This window comes from Astyanax mexicanus, chromosome 15 (genome assembly GCF_023375975.1).
Source record: "Astyanax mexicanus isolate ESR-SI-001 chromosome 15, AstMex3_surface, whole genome shotgun sequence".
NCBI classification, from domain to species: domain Eukaryota; kingdom Metazoa; phylum Chordata; class Actinopteri; order Characiformes; family Acestrorhamphidae; genus Astyanax; species Astyanax mexicanus.
This window is the reverse complement of record NC_064422.1, coordinates 11,861,534-11,882,523: the sequence shown is the minus strand read 5'-3', so window position 1 is coordinate 11,882,523 and position 20,990 is coordinate 11,861,534. Positions and strand designations below refer to the sequence as shown.

At 38.3% G+C, this 20,990-nt stretch overlaps 2 protein-coding genes across 10 annotated transcripts in view; both read left to right on the top strand.

Moving 5' to 3' along the window:
* The first annotated feature begins 69 nt into the window (after positions 1-69).
* On the top strand, positions 70-7,299 carry chmp6b (charged multivesicular body protein 6b). Its single transcript, XM_007248749.4, has 8 exons — positions 70-294; positions 1,806-1,915; positions 2,590-2,677; positions 3,439-3,525; positions 4,372-4,437; positions 4,720-4,800; positions 4,922-4,988; positions 5,526-7,299. Exons 1-8 carry the CDS (start codon positions 232-234, stop codon positions 5,585-5,587), a joined length of 624 nt encoding a protein of 207 aa, XP_007248811.2. The 5' UTR covers positions 70-231; the 3' UTR covers positions 5,588-7,299.
* Positions 7,300-13,378: 6,079 nt separating this feature from the next.
* The window catches only part of baiap2b (BAR/IMD domain containing adaptor protein 2b), a 144,831-nt gene continuing 137,219 nt past the window's right edge, over positions 13,379-20,990 (top strand). For all 9 annotated transcript variants that reach the window (XM_049464457.1, XM_022669125.2, XM_022669124.2 and 6 more), the window contains exon 1: positions 13,379-13,701. In XM_049464457.1, the coding sequence (XP_049320414.1) occupies positions 13,630-13,701 (72 nt within the window). In that variant the 5' untranslated portion in view covers positions 13,379-13,629. The remainder of the gene's footprint in view (positions 13,702-20,990) is intronic.

Genomic DNA, 20,990 nt, shown 5'->3' with positions numbered 1-20,990 from the left:
TTTTTTCTGGTGCTTTTTTAGGTTTAAATTGCACGGCTCACTGCGGTAGCACGGTTTGACAGGGTAGCACATCTCGGCAGAACACCGGCTTTACAGCGCTACCGGGCGCTGTTTGTGTTTTACAGCCCACAGCTGAGAAAGTAGAGGGAGAAATGGGTCTCTGAGAGCTGAGATTTATAGAAATGCCCTGTTTTATCTGAACTGATAGAGTTAGAGCGGGGATGCTTCGAAATGGGAAATATCTTCGGGAAAAAGAAGCGGACTCGAGTCACAGAGCAGGACAGAGCCGTGCTGGTGTGTAGACTCTGAGAGCTAACGCAACTAGCCTAGCTTAGCATTAGCATTAGCGCTCATACAATACAGTAACATCGCAGATAACTCAGTATTTAACAACTTTATCTCGCTAATTTAATGATTACCATTCTGTTACTTTTCCTATCAGCTTATGTTAGACTTAGAAACGCTTGTTATCCGTGTTTTAGTGCTTTATTTATTTCCAGAAAGTCGTAAATCACTCGGCTAAGCTAGTTAGCTTTTTTGCTATTTAATGTAATACTGGGAGTGGTCCTGCTTTACTCCTTAAATCTAAGCTTAATTACTTATTTAAATACTTTAAATTAAAGTTCATTTTTTTCTCTTTTCCTTGTATTACAGTTTATATACTGTGTTACTTGTTACTGTATTTGTTTAAACTGTTGAAATACTGTAGTTTTTTTTAACCAAGCCCTTGTTTCTGTTTCTAAACACTAGTCTTAGTTAAGTTTCATTTTTCAACTTTCTCTTTCCTTTCTATTTATTTTAAAACATATAAACAGACAGAATGTGTTGCTGAATATTTTAAGATCTGTATTTGTTCAGTAAGAATCTAAAGCATAATTTGTAACTATAATTTTTGTATTAAAAAAAAAAAAAATACCGTTTCAATTTCAAACATTATTTGTCACATACATAATAATACACAGTACAAGGTGCAGTGAAATGCCTTGAATTACAGTCTGTTTACACAATACTACTAATTTAAAAGGTAAAACTTTAAACTACATGATATTTCATGGTATTTTCCCGATAATTGTACTCTTGGCGATATGACAAAACACTGAATAAAAAAAAAATCAAGTATACATTACTGTAACAAAATGAAAATTAAATTGTATTATTTAATACAATATGATATGGCACACCCCAAACTGAGATATTAAAAAATACATGAATTTTATCAGATTTGTAACAGAAGAATGATCCAGAATGTCATGATACTAATAATAATAATTTACTCCAAATATCTCCATATGTCCAGGATTAAAGTAAAATAAATGATACTGGAAAGATATAATCTGTCTCTAGTAGATATATAATGGGAAATGAGAACAGTGTAAATTTACTTTTGCTAAAAACGGCAAAAAAAAAAAAAATATAGAACCCTGATGTGATAATTAGGGGTGGATGATATGGCACAATATTTCAGGGTATAATATCATTCACCATCGTCAGAAATGCTGGCGATATTATTGCGTACAATACAATATGGCACAACCCTACTGTGAAAACTAATGAATAAGATAAATATAAAAATATAAACAGAGGTATAAATCAAAACAAAGATTAAGAATATAAAATTAACTTTAAAATATAAATTATAAGTACGGTTGGGTGCATGTGGGTTACAGTTCTGGTAAGGCATAGTGCCAATTTTTCAGAACTTAACTGATCAACCTTACAGGCCTGTTAACACAACCTTAATTTGTGAAAAGCAAAGTACTGTAACTCAGATCACTAAAGATCCTCTGCTTATTTTTTTAACACAGCAACTCAAGCAGCAGAGAGATAAACTGAAGCAGTACCAGAAGAAGGTCACACTTCAGATGGAAAAAGAGAGACAGCTGGCCAAGCAGCTCTTAAAAGATGGCAAGAAAGAGTGAGTGGCCCTTTTCTCCATGTCTTCTTTTTGCTTTTTGCCTTTTTCATGTATCTCTGATACAAAGGAAACAAATTATGGACAGTTTTTTAAATAGGAAATCTTCCTTTCAGAGTGTTATTTATGAAAGAACTGCGTTTAGGCTGATTTCACACCTGCCTATGCAGTCCGGACCAAAGTACCAAAATTTGTCCAGCAGCTGAACCATGATTAGTTTTGTTTGTAGAATAAAAAAAACAAACAGCGCACTTGGAGGAAAGCGCAGCGACTCGGTTCTGATACATCAGCTCACAGACGCAGCCTTGTGCTGATCCACATCACCCTATGAGTGATGAGGGGAAAGAAAAAGCGCCATCTACTGTACCCACCCAGAGAAAGCAAGGCCAGGTGTGCTCTCTCGGGGCTCCGACAGCTGAAGGAAAGCTGCATGACCAGGATTCAAACCTGCAATCTCCTAAAAACCAATAACATATGACCTTCAATTTATGTGTTTGATTGTGTCTAAACTTTTTGCAGCCTGGGTGATTCTGCTGAAATTTAATACACACTCTATTCAAAAGCCTGGATTGTTGTCTCTTTCTCTTTATGCCTCCTGACAAAGAAAGAACTCCAGTTTAGGATGTTATATAGGATATAAACATAAAGGCCTCTCTGTTCTTTTGTCTTTTGTGTAGCAAAGCACTCCTGCTGCTTAAAAAGAAGCGCTTCCAGGAACAACTTCTGGACAAGACAGAGAACCAGATCAGCAACCTGGAACGCATGGTAAATATCGAAAAGTAGCCAGAAGCTGTGTTTCTATGGCTTTTTTCTACCGATCTTCCTCCTCTTCTCCTCCATGACTCAGGACCTGATTTAGTAACGCCGTCTTTAGTAACGGACGCCTGTGTGAATACCAAAGGAAAGACAAAAGAAACTGCTTAAAATCCTCCTTAAACCATCTTTCAGTGGATGATACACCAGGGTTTCCTACCCAGGAAGCCTTTAGGGATATTGTAGTGACATCACAGTGGCCACGCCCACAGAGCACATTTTTTTTTTTTACAAGAATTAATTATTTATTAATTCATTTGTTTTATCAAATTCCAAAATGTACATGACAGTAGAACATATACAATCACAATTTATGAGCAAGTATAAAAGAGAGAAATAAAGTAAAAAAAAAAAATAACACACAAAACTTTGACTTTTATCTGTTATTGGTAAATATTTCAGAAATATTCAGAAATGTAATATTTTCTCTGCAACTAATTGTAGTTTAACCATCTACAGTTAACACAATTAAAAGTGTGGCTGCTTGCAGCATCTGTGATTAGCTGGGGTAAGATGAAAGCAAGCATTGTGATTGGTTTAATTAATCAGTAGTCAACATCCTATTAAAGCGAAGAGCTGTCCTATTTCCCCCAATTACAACTGCTCCTTCTCTTTAGGTTAAGAAGGTTAAGAGTCTTTTATTTTAAACACTTGTTGGTTTTTTAGTTGAAGCTTCTGGTAATAAATTGCCAACTGTTTCTCTTCTTTTCCAGGTTCAAGACATTGAATTTGCACAGATAGAAATAAAGGTCATTGAAGGACTGAAGGTTGGAAATGACTGTTTAAAGAAGATGCACGAGGTACGTATGATCATCACGTGTTCTTTCTCTCCACCTGCTCTGATGTAATTTACTCACTTTAGTAAATTTAAAAGTGTTAAACAAACCAAAACTACTCTGTGAAGCATTTGGGTGCTCTTATCTGGGGAGCTGTAGTAGTTTAGCTATTTTTTAAAGTATACTTAACATGGAAAAGTACATACTTTTAGCATTAAAATTAATACATACATAAATACATACTAAATGTACTATTTTGGAACAACTTACGGCAACGTAAGTATATTTAAATTGTAATTAAGCTATATTTAAATACAACATAAAAGCATTAGGTTGTGCTTTATAGTGTTTTTGTTTAGCTTCTGCAGATTAACGTAAATTTAAGTATGTGTTTGTTTTTTAAACATAATTTTTAATACACTTGAAATATATTGTAAATGTAATACTTGGCTTATTGATTCACATATTGTGTACACTTTAATGCTACTTAAAATACACTAAAATGTACTTTAAGCAGTATTTGATGCAGCTACATATATTTGCTTAAAACATTTTATGGAAATACAGACAAAGCATATTTAATGTGTATTTTCATAAAGTACATTAATAGAAAATGTACTTCTAGTATTCTTTACCTAATTTCAACACACTTTCAATGCTCTTTAGTATACTTCCTTTTCACAAGGGTGCTCCACTGCAACAGAGGAAACTCTTGCTCTTCCTCTCCTGGGGAGGTCCTAATGAGTGTCAGTTTCATCATAATGTTTTTTGATAGTTTTATTGACTTAATAGTTAAATCTTGATGAGTTAACTGAAATTAATTTATAATATACTGCTCATTCTTCTCTTCCCCTTCCGTCTCTCATATAGGTGATGTCATTAGAGGAAGTGGAGAGAATTATGGATGAGACCCATGATGCCATTGAGTACCAGAAGGTAAGCGCCAGTTTCTCCAGACATTAAATCTTAAGCATCTGAACTCTGCTTAGATGTTAAATCTGTTTGTGTACGTCGTGGAAACTTAGAGCAGCTCTAAAGCTTTCCACAGGTCCAAAAATACCTATCTGAAATGAAGTCTGCAATTTGTCTGTACTTAAATCTGAATTATAAGTACAGACAAATGCAGATACAAACTGTTTTAAGTTGAACCAAATCTTTACGTGTATTAATCAAGTGCAAACTAACAGAACTAACCTCTGTATTTATCCCTGTTTGCAGCAAATTGATGACATTCTGGCAGGATCTCTGACTCAGGAGGATGAAGATGCTGTGTTAGCCGAGCTCGAGGCTATCACTCAGGTCAGTGTATGAAAAATAAGTGTGTGTGATTGTATTAAACTGGCTGTTAAAACTGATTGACTGTTTTATTCCTACCTAATTCTGATTCTTATCTTTATCTTTTGCTGTTTATTTTCCCCAGGGTGAAGATGTGGAGCTTCCTGAGGTACCTGATGAGCAGCTGCCAGAAGTTCCAGAGCAGGAACCAGGTATATATGTTTATATTCTCTATATAAAGTTTAAGAAATTTAGTATATGCCTTTTGCATGTTTCGAGATGCACAAGGTGTACTTTTCCCGTCGTTACGATAGCAAAGACACACTGACGCCCTAAATCAAACTGCATGGTGCTTGGTAGACAGCTCGGCGACAGTTATAAAGGAGTTTCAGTGAAGTTTCTCCAACACCAAGGCTGGAGCAGTATTAGCATTAGATAGACGCAGCGCTAAGTGCTAGCTCTTTTGCTGTTTAGAGACGAGTATTATCTGCCTGTAGCCTGCTGCTAACCCCGGCTAGAACTGCTGGAGCATCATTAGCATTACCCGCTAACCGTGATAAGCGTAATAAATAATTTACAAATGTCTAATTAAGGCTTTATTAAGCAAATAATAAGACATTAATAAGCGCCTAATTTGTGTTCCTTAAAATAAACGGCTCACCCATAGATCACTAAATTAGAGCCCTTAATGTTGTATTATTTTCATTAATATTTAAGAAATAACGATAAAATCTGCCATTTTCTTTCAGAACCAGCTAAGGAAAAGGAAACGCCGAAGAAGAAGCCAGAGAGAGAGATGTTGGCCGTGTGATGTGGCCGAGTCTCACTCGTGCAAAAGACTTGTCACGTTTCTGTCTCCACTTGAGCTGTTTTACCCTGCTGGAAGCCACCAGGGACTCTTCAGTGCCACACCTGATGAAAACCTCTGTTTTTATAAAAGAGTATTCAGCAGAATTCCCTGCTCAAGCTGCTCAAGCCTGGAGTTCTGGACTCCTCTGACGCCCAACATAGGTTTATAGTATGTTAAAAGCTGGTGTAATGAAGAATGTGGAGGTTTTAGGGTTTTAAAGGAGAACTTCAATGTAAAATGGACTTTTTTTTGTGTAGTAAAACATGATAAAAAGTACTTACCTTTGTTGAATAGCCCGCCGCTGCTCTCCTGCAGCTTTCTGAGATTCAGTATTTTGTGCTTTTTGCCCAGAACTCTTTACAACGGCCACTTTTGGGCATATTTTGCTCCAATAAATCACTTTTTACACCGTTATCCAGCTCAAAGTAGCTCCACACCTCATTGCTAGAATCTAGAGAGCTCTGACATTTAAAACGAGGCATTAATGACTTGAAAAGTGCACAAGAAGCTTATTAAAAACCACTGTTTACATCCCATAACACTTCTTTGTAGCTCAGAGTGCCTCCATCACTGTACTGATAATGACATATACACAAAATGTAGTAATGATTCATTACTACATCTCGTCGCATGTAGCAGCTGTCACACATTACAAATACCTGCTTTCATGCTGAAATACTTTGTATTGTGTTCTTTAACAAAGACAGACATCTTTTAAAGTGCACTTTTAAACTTCTTAATGCCTCGTTTTAAAAATCAGGGCTCTCTGGATCCTACCTATAAGGTGTGGAGCAACTTTGAGCCTGAATAATGGTGTAAAAAGCGATTTATCAGGGCAAAATAAAAAAAAAATATGCCTGTTTCTCGGAAAGCTGCAGGAGAGTGGAGGTTAGTACATTTTTATCATGTTTTACAACATAAAAGAAGTCAATTTCACAACGAAGTTCTCTTTTATGGGTTTCCTGCGTAATATAATGCCCTAATAAATGAATAATTTACTTTAATACTCTACCAGTCTATTAACCTTTTAGCTGCCTGTCTCCCAAATATAATCTTACTTACTTTCCAGGACTCTCCATGACTTTAACCCACACGATTAACGCTTCTGGGAGGAAAGCAGACTTACGAGAATTAGCCTCCTATCTGTATTCTTAATCTATATAAATATACTGCACTGAGAAGAGTCAGTGCAAGCCCAATAATTTACTCGCTGTGAAAAGAAAAAGAGGAAAAGGGGGCGTGTCCTGTATGCAAGCCCCTCCTCTTCCTCTGCATTAGGAGGACTGTTGTGACTGGGATAAACCAGAGGCTCTAATTCTGTTGAAAAGAATCTCCCTCTTTCCTCTTTCTTCTCCATAATTTGTTGTACTGATAATCATACAGACATTTTTTTCTCAGTGAATTATGTAATTATGTAATGTTGAGCCGTTTTTCTCGGCTCATTCTATGCATTTTTACGAAACCGTAATCATATCGTATATATATATAAGGCCAAATCGAGTCCAGTTCGAGTGAAGGTGATTCAGTAAACGAGGCTGAAATGGCCTCAGGCTTATGTCTGAGTCCATAATATGACTGTTCTCAGATCAGTCTAGAATTTCATTACAAGTCTTATGCTTTGCTCATGATTTTTCATTTTGTTACTTTGCAACAATAAAATTATTTTTTAAGCATTTTGAGTACTGTCGTGGTTTATTTTCGGGGCCAAAGCTGTCAGAAGTATCTCCATTCATTACTCTGTAGAATAGAGTATAGATACTAGTGTTTAATAAAATATTTCTGTAGAAGTTAAAGAAGTATCAACTCTTTAAGTAAAAGTGTAAAAGTACTGGTTTCTAAACTACTTAAAGTATAAAAGTAAAGATGATGTAAAGGGGGAATTTTTTATTTATTTAACATTCCTAGAATGTTAACTGAATGTTACAGTAATGTTTTTAGAACAATTAATCTGTCAAATTTTCTGGATTTTTTTTTTAGGAACGCTTTAATTTAGCAGTCCTAGAACTTTCTTTCTGTAACATTACATAAAAAAAAATCCTGAAAAGTTTTCTTAATGTTCTTTAAAGTACAGTTTACAGTAAAGTTTTTAGAGCATTAAATCTGTCATACTTTTCTGGATGTTTTTTTTTTTTTTTTTTTCATGCTTTTTTTTTTTTTTTTGGCGATCCAGAAACATTATTTCTGTAACATACCCTCTGTAAAAACCCTCCTAGAACGTTTTTTGAATGATACAGTAATGTAACATTCAAACTGTCAGTTCTCTGAATGTTTTATATATAAAGCACTCTATTATTACATGTTTATTACATTATATGGACCACTAGAGGGCGTGGTGGCACAGTTAAAGCTTTAATACTGTGGACACTTCACTCAGGAATGGGGAGTTTTTTTTTATATAGGATTTTTTGCTGAACACCTTGGTGGACCTTTAAGAAAAGCGGATGCTTTTTCATAGTTTTTTTATTATTATTATTATCTAATCACTATTGTACTGTGGGTTATTTTTGGTTGAGGCATTGCCTTTTTGTAGCCCCCTCTTTTTTTAATAGGTCTGAATATGAATTAATCTGCCTACTCAGCCCGAAACCCATTTCCACCGGTGTGGAGGCAGGTAAGTGGTGTGTGGTGTATGTATATACACGTGTGTGTGTGGTGTGTGTGTGTGTGTGTGTAGAAGTGGGAGGCCTTGAATGGCTCGGAATGAATCAGACCTTCCCACTGTTACGTTCAGCTACAAAGAGCAGAGGAGTGAGTACTGGAGGAAGAATGGCGGGAGGACTGACCTTCAGATACTTATCAGAGGGGGACATTGTGGACAGTCAGTTGTTTCTGAGTAGTTACTGAGTAAATACTGTGTACTTATAGAGTAAGAACAGTAAAACACTGTACACTATTTAATACAGCCCACAGCTACCTGTTGTTTCTGAGTATTTACTGAGTAAATACTGAGTACTTATAGAGTAAGAACAGTAAAACACTGTACACTACATAATACAGCCCTACGCTCCCTGTTGTTTCTGAGTATTTACTGAGTAAATACTGTGTACTTATAGAGTAAGAACGGTAAAACACTGTACACTACATAATACAGCCCACTCCCTGTTGCTTCTGAGTATTTACTGAGTAAATACTGTGTACCTATAGAGTAAGAACGGTAAAACACTGTACACTACATAATACAACCCTACACTCCCTGTTGTTTCTGAGTATTTACTGAGTAATAACTGTGTACTTATAGAGTAAGAACAGTAAAACACTGTACACTACATAATACAGCCCTATACGCTCCCTGTTGTTTCTGAGTACTTACTGAGTAAATACTGTGAACTTATAGAGTAAGAACAGAACAGGGGTCCTCTTTGGTTTTATTTCTGTCCGGAACAACCATATACATTTTTTCTCAGACGCCAGCCCTGTCTGGACGGGATTAGTTTTTCTCAGGGGGACGTCTGTGTAAAATATTTCACACTTCTACTCTTCTAGTGATAAAACTCCTGCATCCAGACTGCAATTAAAAAAAAAAACAGGAGGACCAGAGAGGTTTTTTTTTTTTTTTTTTAGGTTTTCTCAGTCACATGACATCACGTTCAGTAGCTCCTCCATTTCCACTCGCTGTTGTGGGTTTTTTTTAGTGGATCTCCGTGTAAACGAGCATCCAATGTGTAATTACGGTGCACAGCAGTGGACAAATAGCTATTTTATTAAATGTGAGGAGACGAAACTCAGAGATGTGCATCCGGACGGGACTAAAATTACCGGAGGACCATGAAAAAGAGTTCAGAGAAAAACAGTACATAATTCAGCCTGTAATTATTTTCAGAGGACGTCTGAGAAAGTAACACACACATGATCGTTCTGGACGGGAATAAAATCACAGAGGATAAAAACCCCCATAAAAGAGAAAATGACCCCAGAACCCCCTGAGAAACTAATCCCATTCGGATAGGGCTGTTCTCTGAGAAAAATACAGGCTGATTTTTTTCCAGAGCTGTATGTACAACAGTGTTAACGCTCCAGTCTATAGGTCACATTCATTAGTCAGAAATAATTGCCGTCTTGAGAAGAATGCAGCTTTTAAACATCCACAGGTTGAATAAAAGGCTGGTATAAAGCTGAGTGTTCCTCTTGCTCTGTATTCACTCTGAATCTCAAGCTTTCTGCACAAGGACAGTGAGTAATCCCCTCCACAAATCATTCCCACCAGATTAAGTGAACTGGGGTAACCTTGTTCTGTAGGGATGGGTGATATGATGATGATCATGATAAATTACCATGCAATAAACTGTACTGAGAATTTTGTAGGATTGTCAAAACTTATACTTCTGGTTTAGACAGCATGTTTTATTAAATACATGATTAATTAAAACATGTTTAAATATACTGTAGCTTAAATACAGCAGAAATATACTTAAGTCGTCGTAAGTTGTTCCAAAAACGTACATTTAGTATGTGTTTAATTACATATTAATTTTAATGCTAAAAGTATGTACTTTCCCATGTTAAGTATACTTTAAAAAAAATATACTTGAATGCGCTTTTCTTTTACCAAGGCATTTAGATCTGAGTTTTCTGTCTGTAGTACAAATCTATATGGCAAATAAATCCAATTAACTTTTTTTTTTTTTCCATTGCATAGACAGTTTGTGTGTAATATTTTTTTTATTTCATAAAAACATCCATAAACAGTAAAAAAAAAAAAAAAACACGATTAAATACTGTTCTAAATCACATTGAATTAGTAAAAATTCGCTGTTACTTTGCATTTTTGCAGTGGGCGGGGCCAAGCTACTGTTTTATTGGTTTATAAATTGTTTATTTGCTGGTTCATTCATGGTCTATTCTGATGGACAGTAGCTCTTTAATAGTGTTAATAGTGTTATGCCCAACAAAACATTAAAAAAATAAAATAAAATAAAAAACATTTTCAAGAGGTGGAAACGATTGCAGATTGATAATTATTGATCTGGATTCATAATTCATACCACAAGTATTTAATAAAGATGATTAGGAATGTTGAAACCAATGCTGGATGTCTATCTACACTTATTTTAATAGTAGAACTCCAAGGTTATCGTCAGCTTTTGAATCTCATTATTAGACACATCACGGTTCACGTGCAGCATTTACCCCAGACCTGATCAGATTGAGCTGATGTGTAAAGATTCTGAGCTGAGGGTCCTTCAGTTCTGCTCATTCCTCTCCTCTTCTTCTCAGTTATTTACCCTCAGCCTCAGTGTTAACAGAGCAGATAGATAAGATATCCACAGTGAGGGGAAATCAATGGACGTGGCCTCCAGACTGGAGTGGATAAGGCTTCAGTCTAGAGGCCACATCTTAATAATCCAATCTGCACTCAATACTGACACAGATGTGCAAATGCACACATACAGTAATCTGCTTGTATAGTCCTATACATAATTATTGCCAATAGAATAGAGTGTGCATTCTGTGATGAATGATGGATGAATACTTTTGGATAGGATTAGTTGAGTTGGGGAATTTGGGATGACCACTAGGATCAACTAAAATTGTTGATATGACTGAATACAATCAAATCCTCACAGAAATTATCCAAGATTTATTAGAATAATTTCCCTGGACAGCGTTACACACAAATACTCCAACACAAGCAGGATAAACTCTATATTTGTATCCTCGATTTTGAAAGAAACATTATATTAAAATTTTTATTTTTGACTAAAATGTGACACTGATTTCCATCAAAAACTGATGTTAATTAATTAATTAAATTAAATTAAAATTTAAATAATTAAAGTCTTATGTTGGACTGATATGTATTTTCCCAAAACAATCACAGCATCAGTTCAACATTGTATCTTGATGTCTGCTCAATGTTGAATTTTGAAAAAAAAAAAAAAAAAAAAAAGTAATTGGTAATTTTATTGCCAACTAAAATTCAACATCTGTCCAATGTTAGAGCTTGATGTTAAAATAACAAAAAAGATGCAGAGCTTTCAGACCTCAAATAATGCAAAGGAAACAAGTTCATATTCAAAAAGTTTTAAGAGTTCAGAAATAATCAATATTTGTTTAATTATTTAATCACAGTTTTCATGCATCTTGGCATCATGTTCTCCTCCACCAGTCTTACACACTGCTTTTGGATAACTTTATGCTGCTTTACTCCTGGCGCAAAAATTCAAGCAGTTCAGTTTGGTGGTTTGATGGTTTGTGATCATCCATCTTCCTCTTGATTATATTCCAGAGGTTTTTATTTTGGTAAAATCAAAGGAACTCATCGTTTTTTTCCAGGGCTGTATAAGAAACGTTTGTGTTATGTTGGATCTTTTCTTCTATTCAGTGTTGTGTATGTTTGAATGGGTCGTGATACGCCTGCTTGGATCTCCGCCTACGTCAGGCTCCTCCACTGCGTGGCGCCACACAGTCCACTCAGCCTCTCACACAGATTCACACAGATTCACTACTGTGTCCAAAAGTTTATGGACACCTGTTTTCCCAAGGGCTTCACTGAAGCTCCTCCTCCCTCTGTTTGATAGTAACACCTTCTACTGATCTGAAAAGGCTTTACATTATATGCTGGAAGTTTGCTGTGAGGATTGGATTGCATTCAGCCATAAAAACAGATACTAATATTGGATGATTAGGTTTGGATCATAAACTCAAATAGGGGAGTTATACACTACTCTAACCATAATGTCTTGTTGTATTTAAGTCATGTAAGATAACCAAAAACATCTGTACAATGTTAGCTCATCTAAAATATGTTAGATATATCAAAATTCAACATCTGTTAAACGTTGGATCTTGATGTCAAACCAATGTTGCTTTTTAACAGATCTGTGACTTTGATTTAGCATCAAAATTCAACATCTGTCTAACATTGGCTGTTGATTTTGTTAAACAAAATGTAACATCTTACACTGGCTCTTGATGTCAACTTAATGTTGTTTTTAATTGGGACAATGTATGTTGTCGGACATAAGACATAAGACATGTTGTACACATCTGTACAACATTGGATCTTAATGTCTACTCAGTATCTTGACGCATATGTTATTTTGATTTCAAATTCAAACATAATGTCCATAAAACGTTTGGTCTTGGTTTGATTTTAACCCAAACAATGTTGAATTTTGAAGTTAATTTGTGTCTTTTGTTGCATCAGCATCTGTCCAATGTTAGAGCGTGATTTAAACCCAATCTTATTTTTTGACAGAGTGATGTTTGACTTTGATCAAAGTCAATCAAAGATTCAACATACATATCTAATGTTGGGTTTTGACATCAACTTTGTGTTAGATCTGCAAATTTGATTTCCAACATCTGTCTAATGTTGAATTTTCTTCCCAACCCATTGATATTTTTGACAGATGTCTTAGATTGGTTTCCAATTCTAACAAAACGTCTGTCTAACGTTGGGTTTTGACATCAACTCTGTTTTCATGTACAGCTAAAACTCAACGTTTATCTAATGTTGGATCTTGTCAGGTCTGCAAATTTGATCTTGACGTTCCCTCAGTGCTGTTTTTAAGTCAGATCTGCACGTTAGATTTCCAACGTCTGTCTAACGTTTGATGTTTATCCCAACCCAAGCTTGTCTTGTCTTTATAATACACATAAATCTCTGATCTCGCGCTCAGCAACAGCTCTGAACGACCGGAGACCGCATGAATGGTCCTGTAAGCCACGCCCCCTGGCGTGGGCGGAGCTTTGCCAGAGGGAGAGCGAGTCAGAGCGGAGGATTCCGTCTCCCTCACTCTGCGGCTCGCTTGCGCGCGGGTGGCAGTGCGTGGGCCCGCGTGGCTGCGGTGTGCGGTGACTGTGCGCGTGCATGTGTGAGTGAGAGATCCCCGTGTATAAAAGGCGCAGCGCTGCCTCCGCTCGCGCTCACTGTCCGCCGCCGTGCAGCAACAGCATCATCAGCATCATCTCTCAGTCTGAGCCTCTCTACCCATCCCTCTATCTCTCTATCTGTCTCTCAGCGCGCGCCTGGGATCCTCCTGTCTCTGAAACTCCTGTCCATGGTTCTGACCGAAGCTACCAACATGTCTCGAGCCGACGAGGTGCATCGTATAACGGAGAACGTCTACAAGGTGAGTGCTGAATGGGACAGAACCCACACGTTGGTCCCGTCCCATTCTGAGACATTGTCTTTAGAATCTTAATGTCTTAATGCTCCAATAGTGTCCAGAAGATTGGTGTTATGTTGTGTTCAGAAAGTGGTCAATAAAGTCTTTTTAGGACAGTTCAGGAAGTTTTGAAGGCTGCTGTTGAACTGTGTGTTTGTGGCTGCGTCCAAAATCACCCATAAACTTACAAGCACTTTAAACTTCAGATGCTTTGTTAAAGAGTAAAGTCTTAGCTAAGGTAGGCTAAGATGTCTAAGGTGTATGAATGGTTGTGTTGGAAATTACAAATAGTTTTATATGTTTTCTATGGGTCTACACTTCAGTTATAATGTCTAGTCTTAGTCTTATGGTTGATCTATGACAAGTCTGCATCCAAATTACCTCAAATATTTTGTAAAATTGCAAGTTATAGGGTGTAGACACCTGTGTAGGTGTAGTTCGGAACGTTTTGAAGGGTGCTAAACTTCAGTTTAACCCTGTCATGTATTGTCCAGTCTTGGAGTAAAGTGTGTGTTTGTGGCTGAGTCCAAAATCACACGTTTACAAGGACTTTAAACTTCAGATGCTTTGTTAAAAATTTGATGTATGGTTTATAGCTGTGTCCGAAAACACACTATGTAGTTTCTAAGGGGTTATACTTTGGGAACATTGTCCAGTCTTGGTTTATGCTCCATGGCTGTGTCCAAAAACACAATATTTAGTTTCTAGGGGGTTAAACTTCAGATACTTTGTCCAGTCTTGGTTAATGCTCTATGGGTGTTTCTAAAAACACATAATTTAGTTTATAGGGGGTTAAACAATAGATACATTGTCCAGTTTTGGTTAATGCTTCATGGCTGGGTCCAAAAACACACTATTTAGTTTCTAGGGGGTTAAACTATAGATACATTGTCCAGTTTTGGTTAATGCTCCATGGCTGTTACTAAAAACACATTATTTAGTTTATAGGGGGTTAAACTATAGATACATTGTCCAAACTTGGTGTATGGTTTATGGCTGTGTCCAAAAACACACTAACTATTTGTTTTCTAGGGGGTTAAACTTCAGATACATTGTCCAGTCTTGGTTTATGGTTCATGGCTGTGTCCAAATAACCTAATATATTTTGTGTAGTATACGTTGTAAACCTGTAAACTGTTTAAGGTGCACAATGTATGGCTGTGTCCAAAATCACAAGTTTGCTTATGGTCTAGATTTGTGTTGCATTAAATGTATAGTTTGGATTGGCTTGGTCTTGGCTGTGTCCAAAAACGACACAGCATATGTTTTATTCAGTATCTTTGTGACTGAAATATAAATCTATTACAATATATTACACTATACAGATTATTGCTGTGTCCTAAATGTTGTATCTCATTTTTTTCACGTTTCATGTTTTGACATTATGTAGTAATATCTTTCTACATTGACTTCCATTGTAAAATGAATTTCCTTCTCTTGTAAAGGTGCATTTTTGAGACACATTTTTTTCCTTCTGGTCTAGTTCCGGCAGAGTGTTCAGGTCGAAAACTAGTTGAGTAAAGCCTTCCTGGAGTTTCTGCATTGTGTTGTTTTGTGTTGTTTAAGCTGCTAAAGTGAAAGGAATGTGTGTGGTGAGTTCAGACTGTGGTTCCTGTGTGACCAGAGCAAGACGGTGAGAAACCCTGAGCTTCAAGCTGCACTATTGGGCTTAGAGCCAGAGGATAGATGGCTGGAATGCAGTTTTACTGGTTGTTGCGGATGATGTGTTGAGTTGATGAGTTCTACAGCATGTTTTTAGCTCTTTGTAGAGACCAAATGTGCTTGTTGTGGTTAAATGATTCATTGCTGTTGGTTGCTGAGTTGAAGTTCAGAAGGTTGGGGTGGCCATATCATATCAAACATGATAATCTGTCTATTGTGCATTTGTTTTGCTTTGTACTGTCAAGCTTTAAGGGTATTTTTGTATGATTTTTGTGTTTGCAATTGCAATATGCATGCATTAAATAATCTGTACAGATTTATTGATATTTACATTTATTGCATTTAGCTGACAATCTTATCCAGAGTGAAGGTTATTCCTATAATAGAGTTGGGCTAATGTAGTGTTAGGAGTCTTGCCCATGGACTCTTATTGGTGTAGAGCAGCATTTAGTCACCCAGATCAGGCATTGAACCCCAGGCTCCCACATGGTACCTCCCTGGCAGGTGGTGGTGTTATCCACTGCACCACAACAGACACTTGAGTATTATTAGGTTACAGTGTTTTTTTGTTTGTTTCTACTGAATGTTTGAAACTCTTATGCTCAACAAAATCTTGCTATTGTGTAATTCTTGATGTTTCAATGTTTTGTCATATCGCCAATACTGTTTCAATGTTTTGTCATATCGCCAATACCCTCCGCCTCCTCCTCAGGCTACCTGCCTTATGGCTGAAGCTCTTGCCTCATACTTTACTGGGAAAGTGGCAGCTATCAGCAGACAGTTTACTGATGCGACATGTAGCAGTCCTCTGCTGCCCGGTGTCCCTCTACCGAAGGCGTCGCTTTCTCCTCGTTCGGTCCTCTCACTGAGAACGAGACACTGGCTCTCCTAACGCGTAGCCGTCCTACTACGTGTCCACTTGACCCGATTCCTTCAGACCTTCTGCAAACCATTGCACCTGCAATCATTCCGGCTATTACTCACACGATCAATGCCTCTTTAACATCTGGTGTGTTCCCGACTGCTTTTAAACAAGCACAGGTCACACCACTGCTTAAAAAGCCTTCTCTCAACCCCGCCCAGGTTGATAACTACAGACCGGTCTCACTACTGCCTTTTCTTTCTAAAACATTAGAAAGAGCAGCTCTCAATCAAGTCTCTGGCTTCCTCACCCAAAATGACCTCCTGGACCAGAACCAATCTGGTTTCAAGAAAGGGCACTCTACTGAGACGGCTCTGTTGTCTGTGACAGAAGCATTAAAAACTGCTAGAGCTGCAGGACAGTCCTCAGTGCTCATTCTGCTGGACCTCTCGGCTGCTTTCGACACAATCAACCATGACTTCCTCCTAACTATACTCTTGAACATGGGGATCTCAGACAATGCGCTGTCATGGTTCAGATCGTACCTCACCGGGCGCTCGTTCAGGGTGTCATGGCAAGGACGGCTGTCCCCAGCCCACTCGTTACCCACTGGGGTTCCCCAGGGTTCGGTACTGGGACCTCTTCTCTTCTCAATATACACCACCTCTCTAGGTCGGGTTATCCGCTCACATGGTTTTTCCTACCACTGCTTTGCTGACGACACTCAGCTATACCTGTCGTTCTCACCAGATGATCACTCAATCTCTGCATGAATATCACAGTGTCTCTCAGACATATCCGCATGGATGAAGGAACACCACCTCCAACTAAACCTCTCAAAGACTGAACTTCTGGTCATACCAGCAAAACCTTCTATTCAACACAACTTTGCCATAACCATCGACTCTCTCTCTCTCTCACCGACAAAGGTTGCTAGGAACCTGCGTGTCATGGTTGATGACCAGCTTCTCTTCACGCACCATGTGGCCTCAATTGCTCGATCCTGCCGCTTTGCGCTTTACAACATCGGAAAAATTCGACCGTTTCTGACGCAACAGGCCACCCAACTCCTGGTACAAGCTGTGGTAATCTCACGCCTCGACTACTGCAATGCCGTACTAACTGGCCTCCCAGCCTGTGTAGTAAAACCACTCCAGATGATCCAGAACGCAGCAGCACGTTTGGTCTTCAACCAACCAAAACGGGCACATGTCACTCCGCTGCTCATTGAGCTCCACTGGCTACCGGTTGCTGCTCGCATCAAATTCAAAGCGCTTACAATCGCCTACAAGGTGATGACAGTACAGGCTCCTTCCTACCTGCACTCGCTCCTGAAGGCTTACGCTACCTCCCGGCCGCTGCGCTCCTCCAATGAACGTCGCCTCGCTTTGCCAAACACTCACACAAAGCAATCCAGACTGTTCTCATACAGAGTTCCCCAATGGTGGAACAAACTACCTTCCACTACCAGATCAGGAGAATCTCTCGCTATCTTTAAGAAACTCCTGAAGACAGAGCTCTTCAAAGAGCACTTACTCTCCTAACACCTCTAACAACCTAACTAATTCTAACCTCATCTCCTTCTTCCTCTTCTCTACTCCCCTATCCCATTATTTCCCTCTGACCTCCTTAAGGCCCTATCTATAGATGCTTTATTTTTAACTTCTATTATTTTTGTACTTAACCTCTTCTATTATTTGCACTTCAATATTGTAAGTCGCTTTGGACAAAAGCGTCTGCCAAATGTGATGTAATGTAATATGTTATGCAATAATAAAATTATATATTTCTTTGCAGATTTTGTTGTAGCAATATTTTAACAATTTTTTTGTCATATCAGCATATCAGAGTATCGTTCTCGCAAAAATACCATAAAATATTGTGATATTATTTTAGGACCATATCGCTCAACCCTAATGAAAAGTAATATGCAAGCCAATGGAGATTCCCCCCACAAAGAAAGGAATATGAGTAAATCCATGTGTACGAAGATGCACACACTCTCAGTATTGGTGTTTGTTTTGCTATGCGTTGTGCCGCTCAGGGTTTGAAAGTGTGTTGATGGTGAAACAGATGGACGACGCCGTGTGTACGAGTCCCACCAGCATGAGTGACTAATACAGAGCCCCGCAGAACAGAGTGGTACCTCCATCTCCCTCAGGGACTCGGCTTATTTACCCTCCCTCACTTTTTCTTTTGGCTAAACTCGTCTCGTGAGCTCCTGTAGATGAGGGCAGGTGCGTTGTGGAACTTTTAAACAAAGCGACTCATCCCGTGCCTCCAAATCCCGCTGGCTATCTCCACTAACCTAATGAGGCGCGTTAGTACAATCCTGCAGACATCTGTTTAGGGACTTAAGTATCGGGACTATTAAACCCAGCACTCGGAGAGCTTATTCTCTCAGTTAGGGAGAGGAACGCCTCTGATAAGCTTATGGGAGGAGATGAAGACGCTCAGTGTAGTGGAGAAACTGGGGGCTGATGGGTTTGTTCTTGATTGAATTGTGTTTTTTTGTCTTTAGGAAGTTTCTGTAGAACTTAACTGATGCATTGTTTCCTCTAAAAACAAGAGTATTGAATATATCCTGCTTTAGTTTGACTAAGTTCGACTATCTTGACTGTCCACAGAGAAGACAATTAGTAATTTCAGGCCAGGCCAATGGATGATGATCACCAACCTGCCTCATCCCCAACCCTCCAACTCATCTGAAATGTACTGTATTGGATAAAGCAGATCAATACTGGAGGGCTTTATACCCATTTAGCCCATGCCCATCACTAAGCATGATACCAATGGGGTCATGTTTATCTGATGTAGAGCTTAATCTTTCCTGCTCCCATCATATCACACCTAATTCAACTTTTTAACTCATTATCAACCATTTTTAGAGTTCATGTAGGTCTGTTAAAACAGGAATCGCCTAAATTTAAGGTTTTGCTGGTCAACCAGCTTAGTTAATCTTGGTCATACTGGATGTTCCCCTTGGTCTACTTGCTTTGTCATGCTGATAATCCATTAAACTCAAACAAAAACATACTCTTTGCTGGTGATTAGCTGATTCGTGATGATTTTCCAGGTTTACTAGCCATGGCAGCCTTGTATCTCCAGTTCCAATCCTGGTCATGCAGCTTGCCATAAGCTGCCGGGGCCTTTAATAGAGCGCAGTTCTCTTAAACATAAGAGATAAGAGGCAAGAACATACCCTATGCAGGTCGGGAGCTGATTTGTGATGATTTTCCACTTTTAATAGGTGATTGTTTAAGCCTTTACACATTTTTTTGATTGCTCATATAATTTACATCACTTTACTAGAGCCTAGCACTGAACCTTAGGTCGCAGAGCGGTTCAGCGGTCTAAAGCGCTGCTACTGTGATTGGGAGAAAACTGGTTAGAATCCTGGTCATGCAGCTAGCTATCGTTACAGCAGATGGTGCTCTTTCTTTCCCCTCAACACTCCTAGGGTGATGTGGAGCAGCACAAGGTGAGCTGATGTATCAGAACCGAGTCGCTGCGCTTTCCTTCGGGCGTTAGCGCTGTGATGCTACTCTGCAATGCTACAGCATCAGCAGCAGGTCAAAAAGAGGCGGAGTCTGACTTCACATGTGTCGGAGGAGGCGTTTGGTAGTCATTCTTCACCCTCCTGGTGTTCTCGGATCACTAGTGATGGGAGATGGGAAAAAAGGAATTAAATGATAATACATATGTTAATATAGTTTTTTGTGATTAACAACCAATAACCTTAAGGTTTAAAAAACACAATCAGAGCATTGCTTCACAGACTCATCTTTAGTGTCTTTTTAAAGTTTATAGTAACAAATATATAAGCAGTATTACAGCCCCTCTCCTGCTTTGTTTGAGTGGATTTACTGTAATTCTTTCTCTGTTGACCTGAAAAATCCCCTGGTCAAGTTCGGGTTAAACATTGCATCACCTGAAAAGTCCAGACAAGCCAAAAAAAAAACACACCCAGCCCTCCTGCTGCTCTCTGCTGAGTGAGGATATTTCTTAAGAGGCAAACTTTTTAATGAGTTGGTTGAGGCCAAAACATGCCAGAGAAGCTTACGTTTCGTAACCGGATGTTCCTGTTCCTCACGGACAGGGCCACTGACCATGTAATCCAAACGTGGGATTATGTTTCTGCAAGATTTGGTGTGGAAAGCTTTGGAGAGTTGCTCTGCAGTGCAGCAGCTTTTTTCCCTCAAGATAAAACCCAGTGAAGTGGTATAAAGATTTTATTAGCTGAGCCTGCTTTGAGTTTGCTTTGCAAAGATGTCATGCAAGACTCGTGCAACATGGACTGGACTCAGCAAAAATTCAATTTTGAGCCATTTGAAGTGGTCAAGTTTAGCTGCCCCTGTTTACACCTAGTCAGATCAGTTGTCTTGAGTATCAGGATTATATACGGATAAGGCCAAACTGCATAAAAATGCAAGAATAATCACACTAAACATGCCTTTAAAACAGATTCAAACTGATCACTCAAATGTTATAACAGTGCAAATGCTTCCATATCTACAAGATTTAACATTCAACTACCGAAACTCCTCCCAATACAACTGAAACTCCTCCACGTTGATTAAATACTGTAATTGCTGAGTTAATCAACATACAGGGATTATTAAGTCTAGGCATAGATTACATTTTATTATATTGAAACCATTAAAATCTCCATTCAAAATGCAGTGTAGTCCAAGACTAAGCTCAATCTCTATTTGGGAAACTGTAAGCA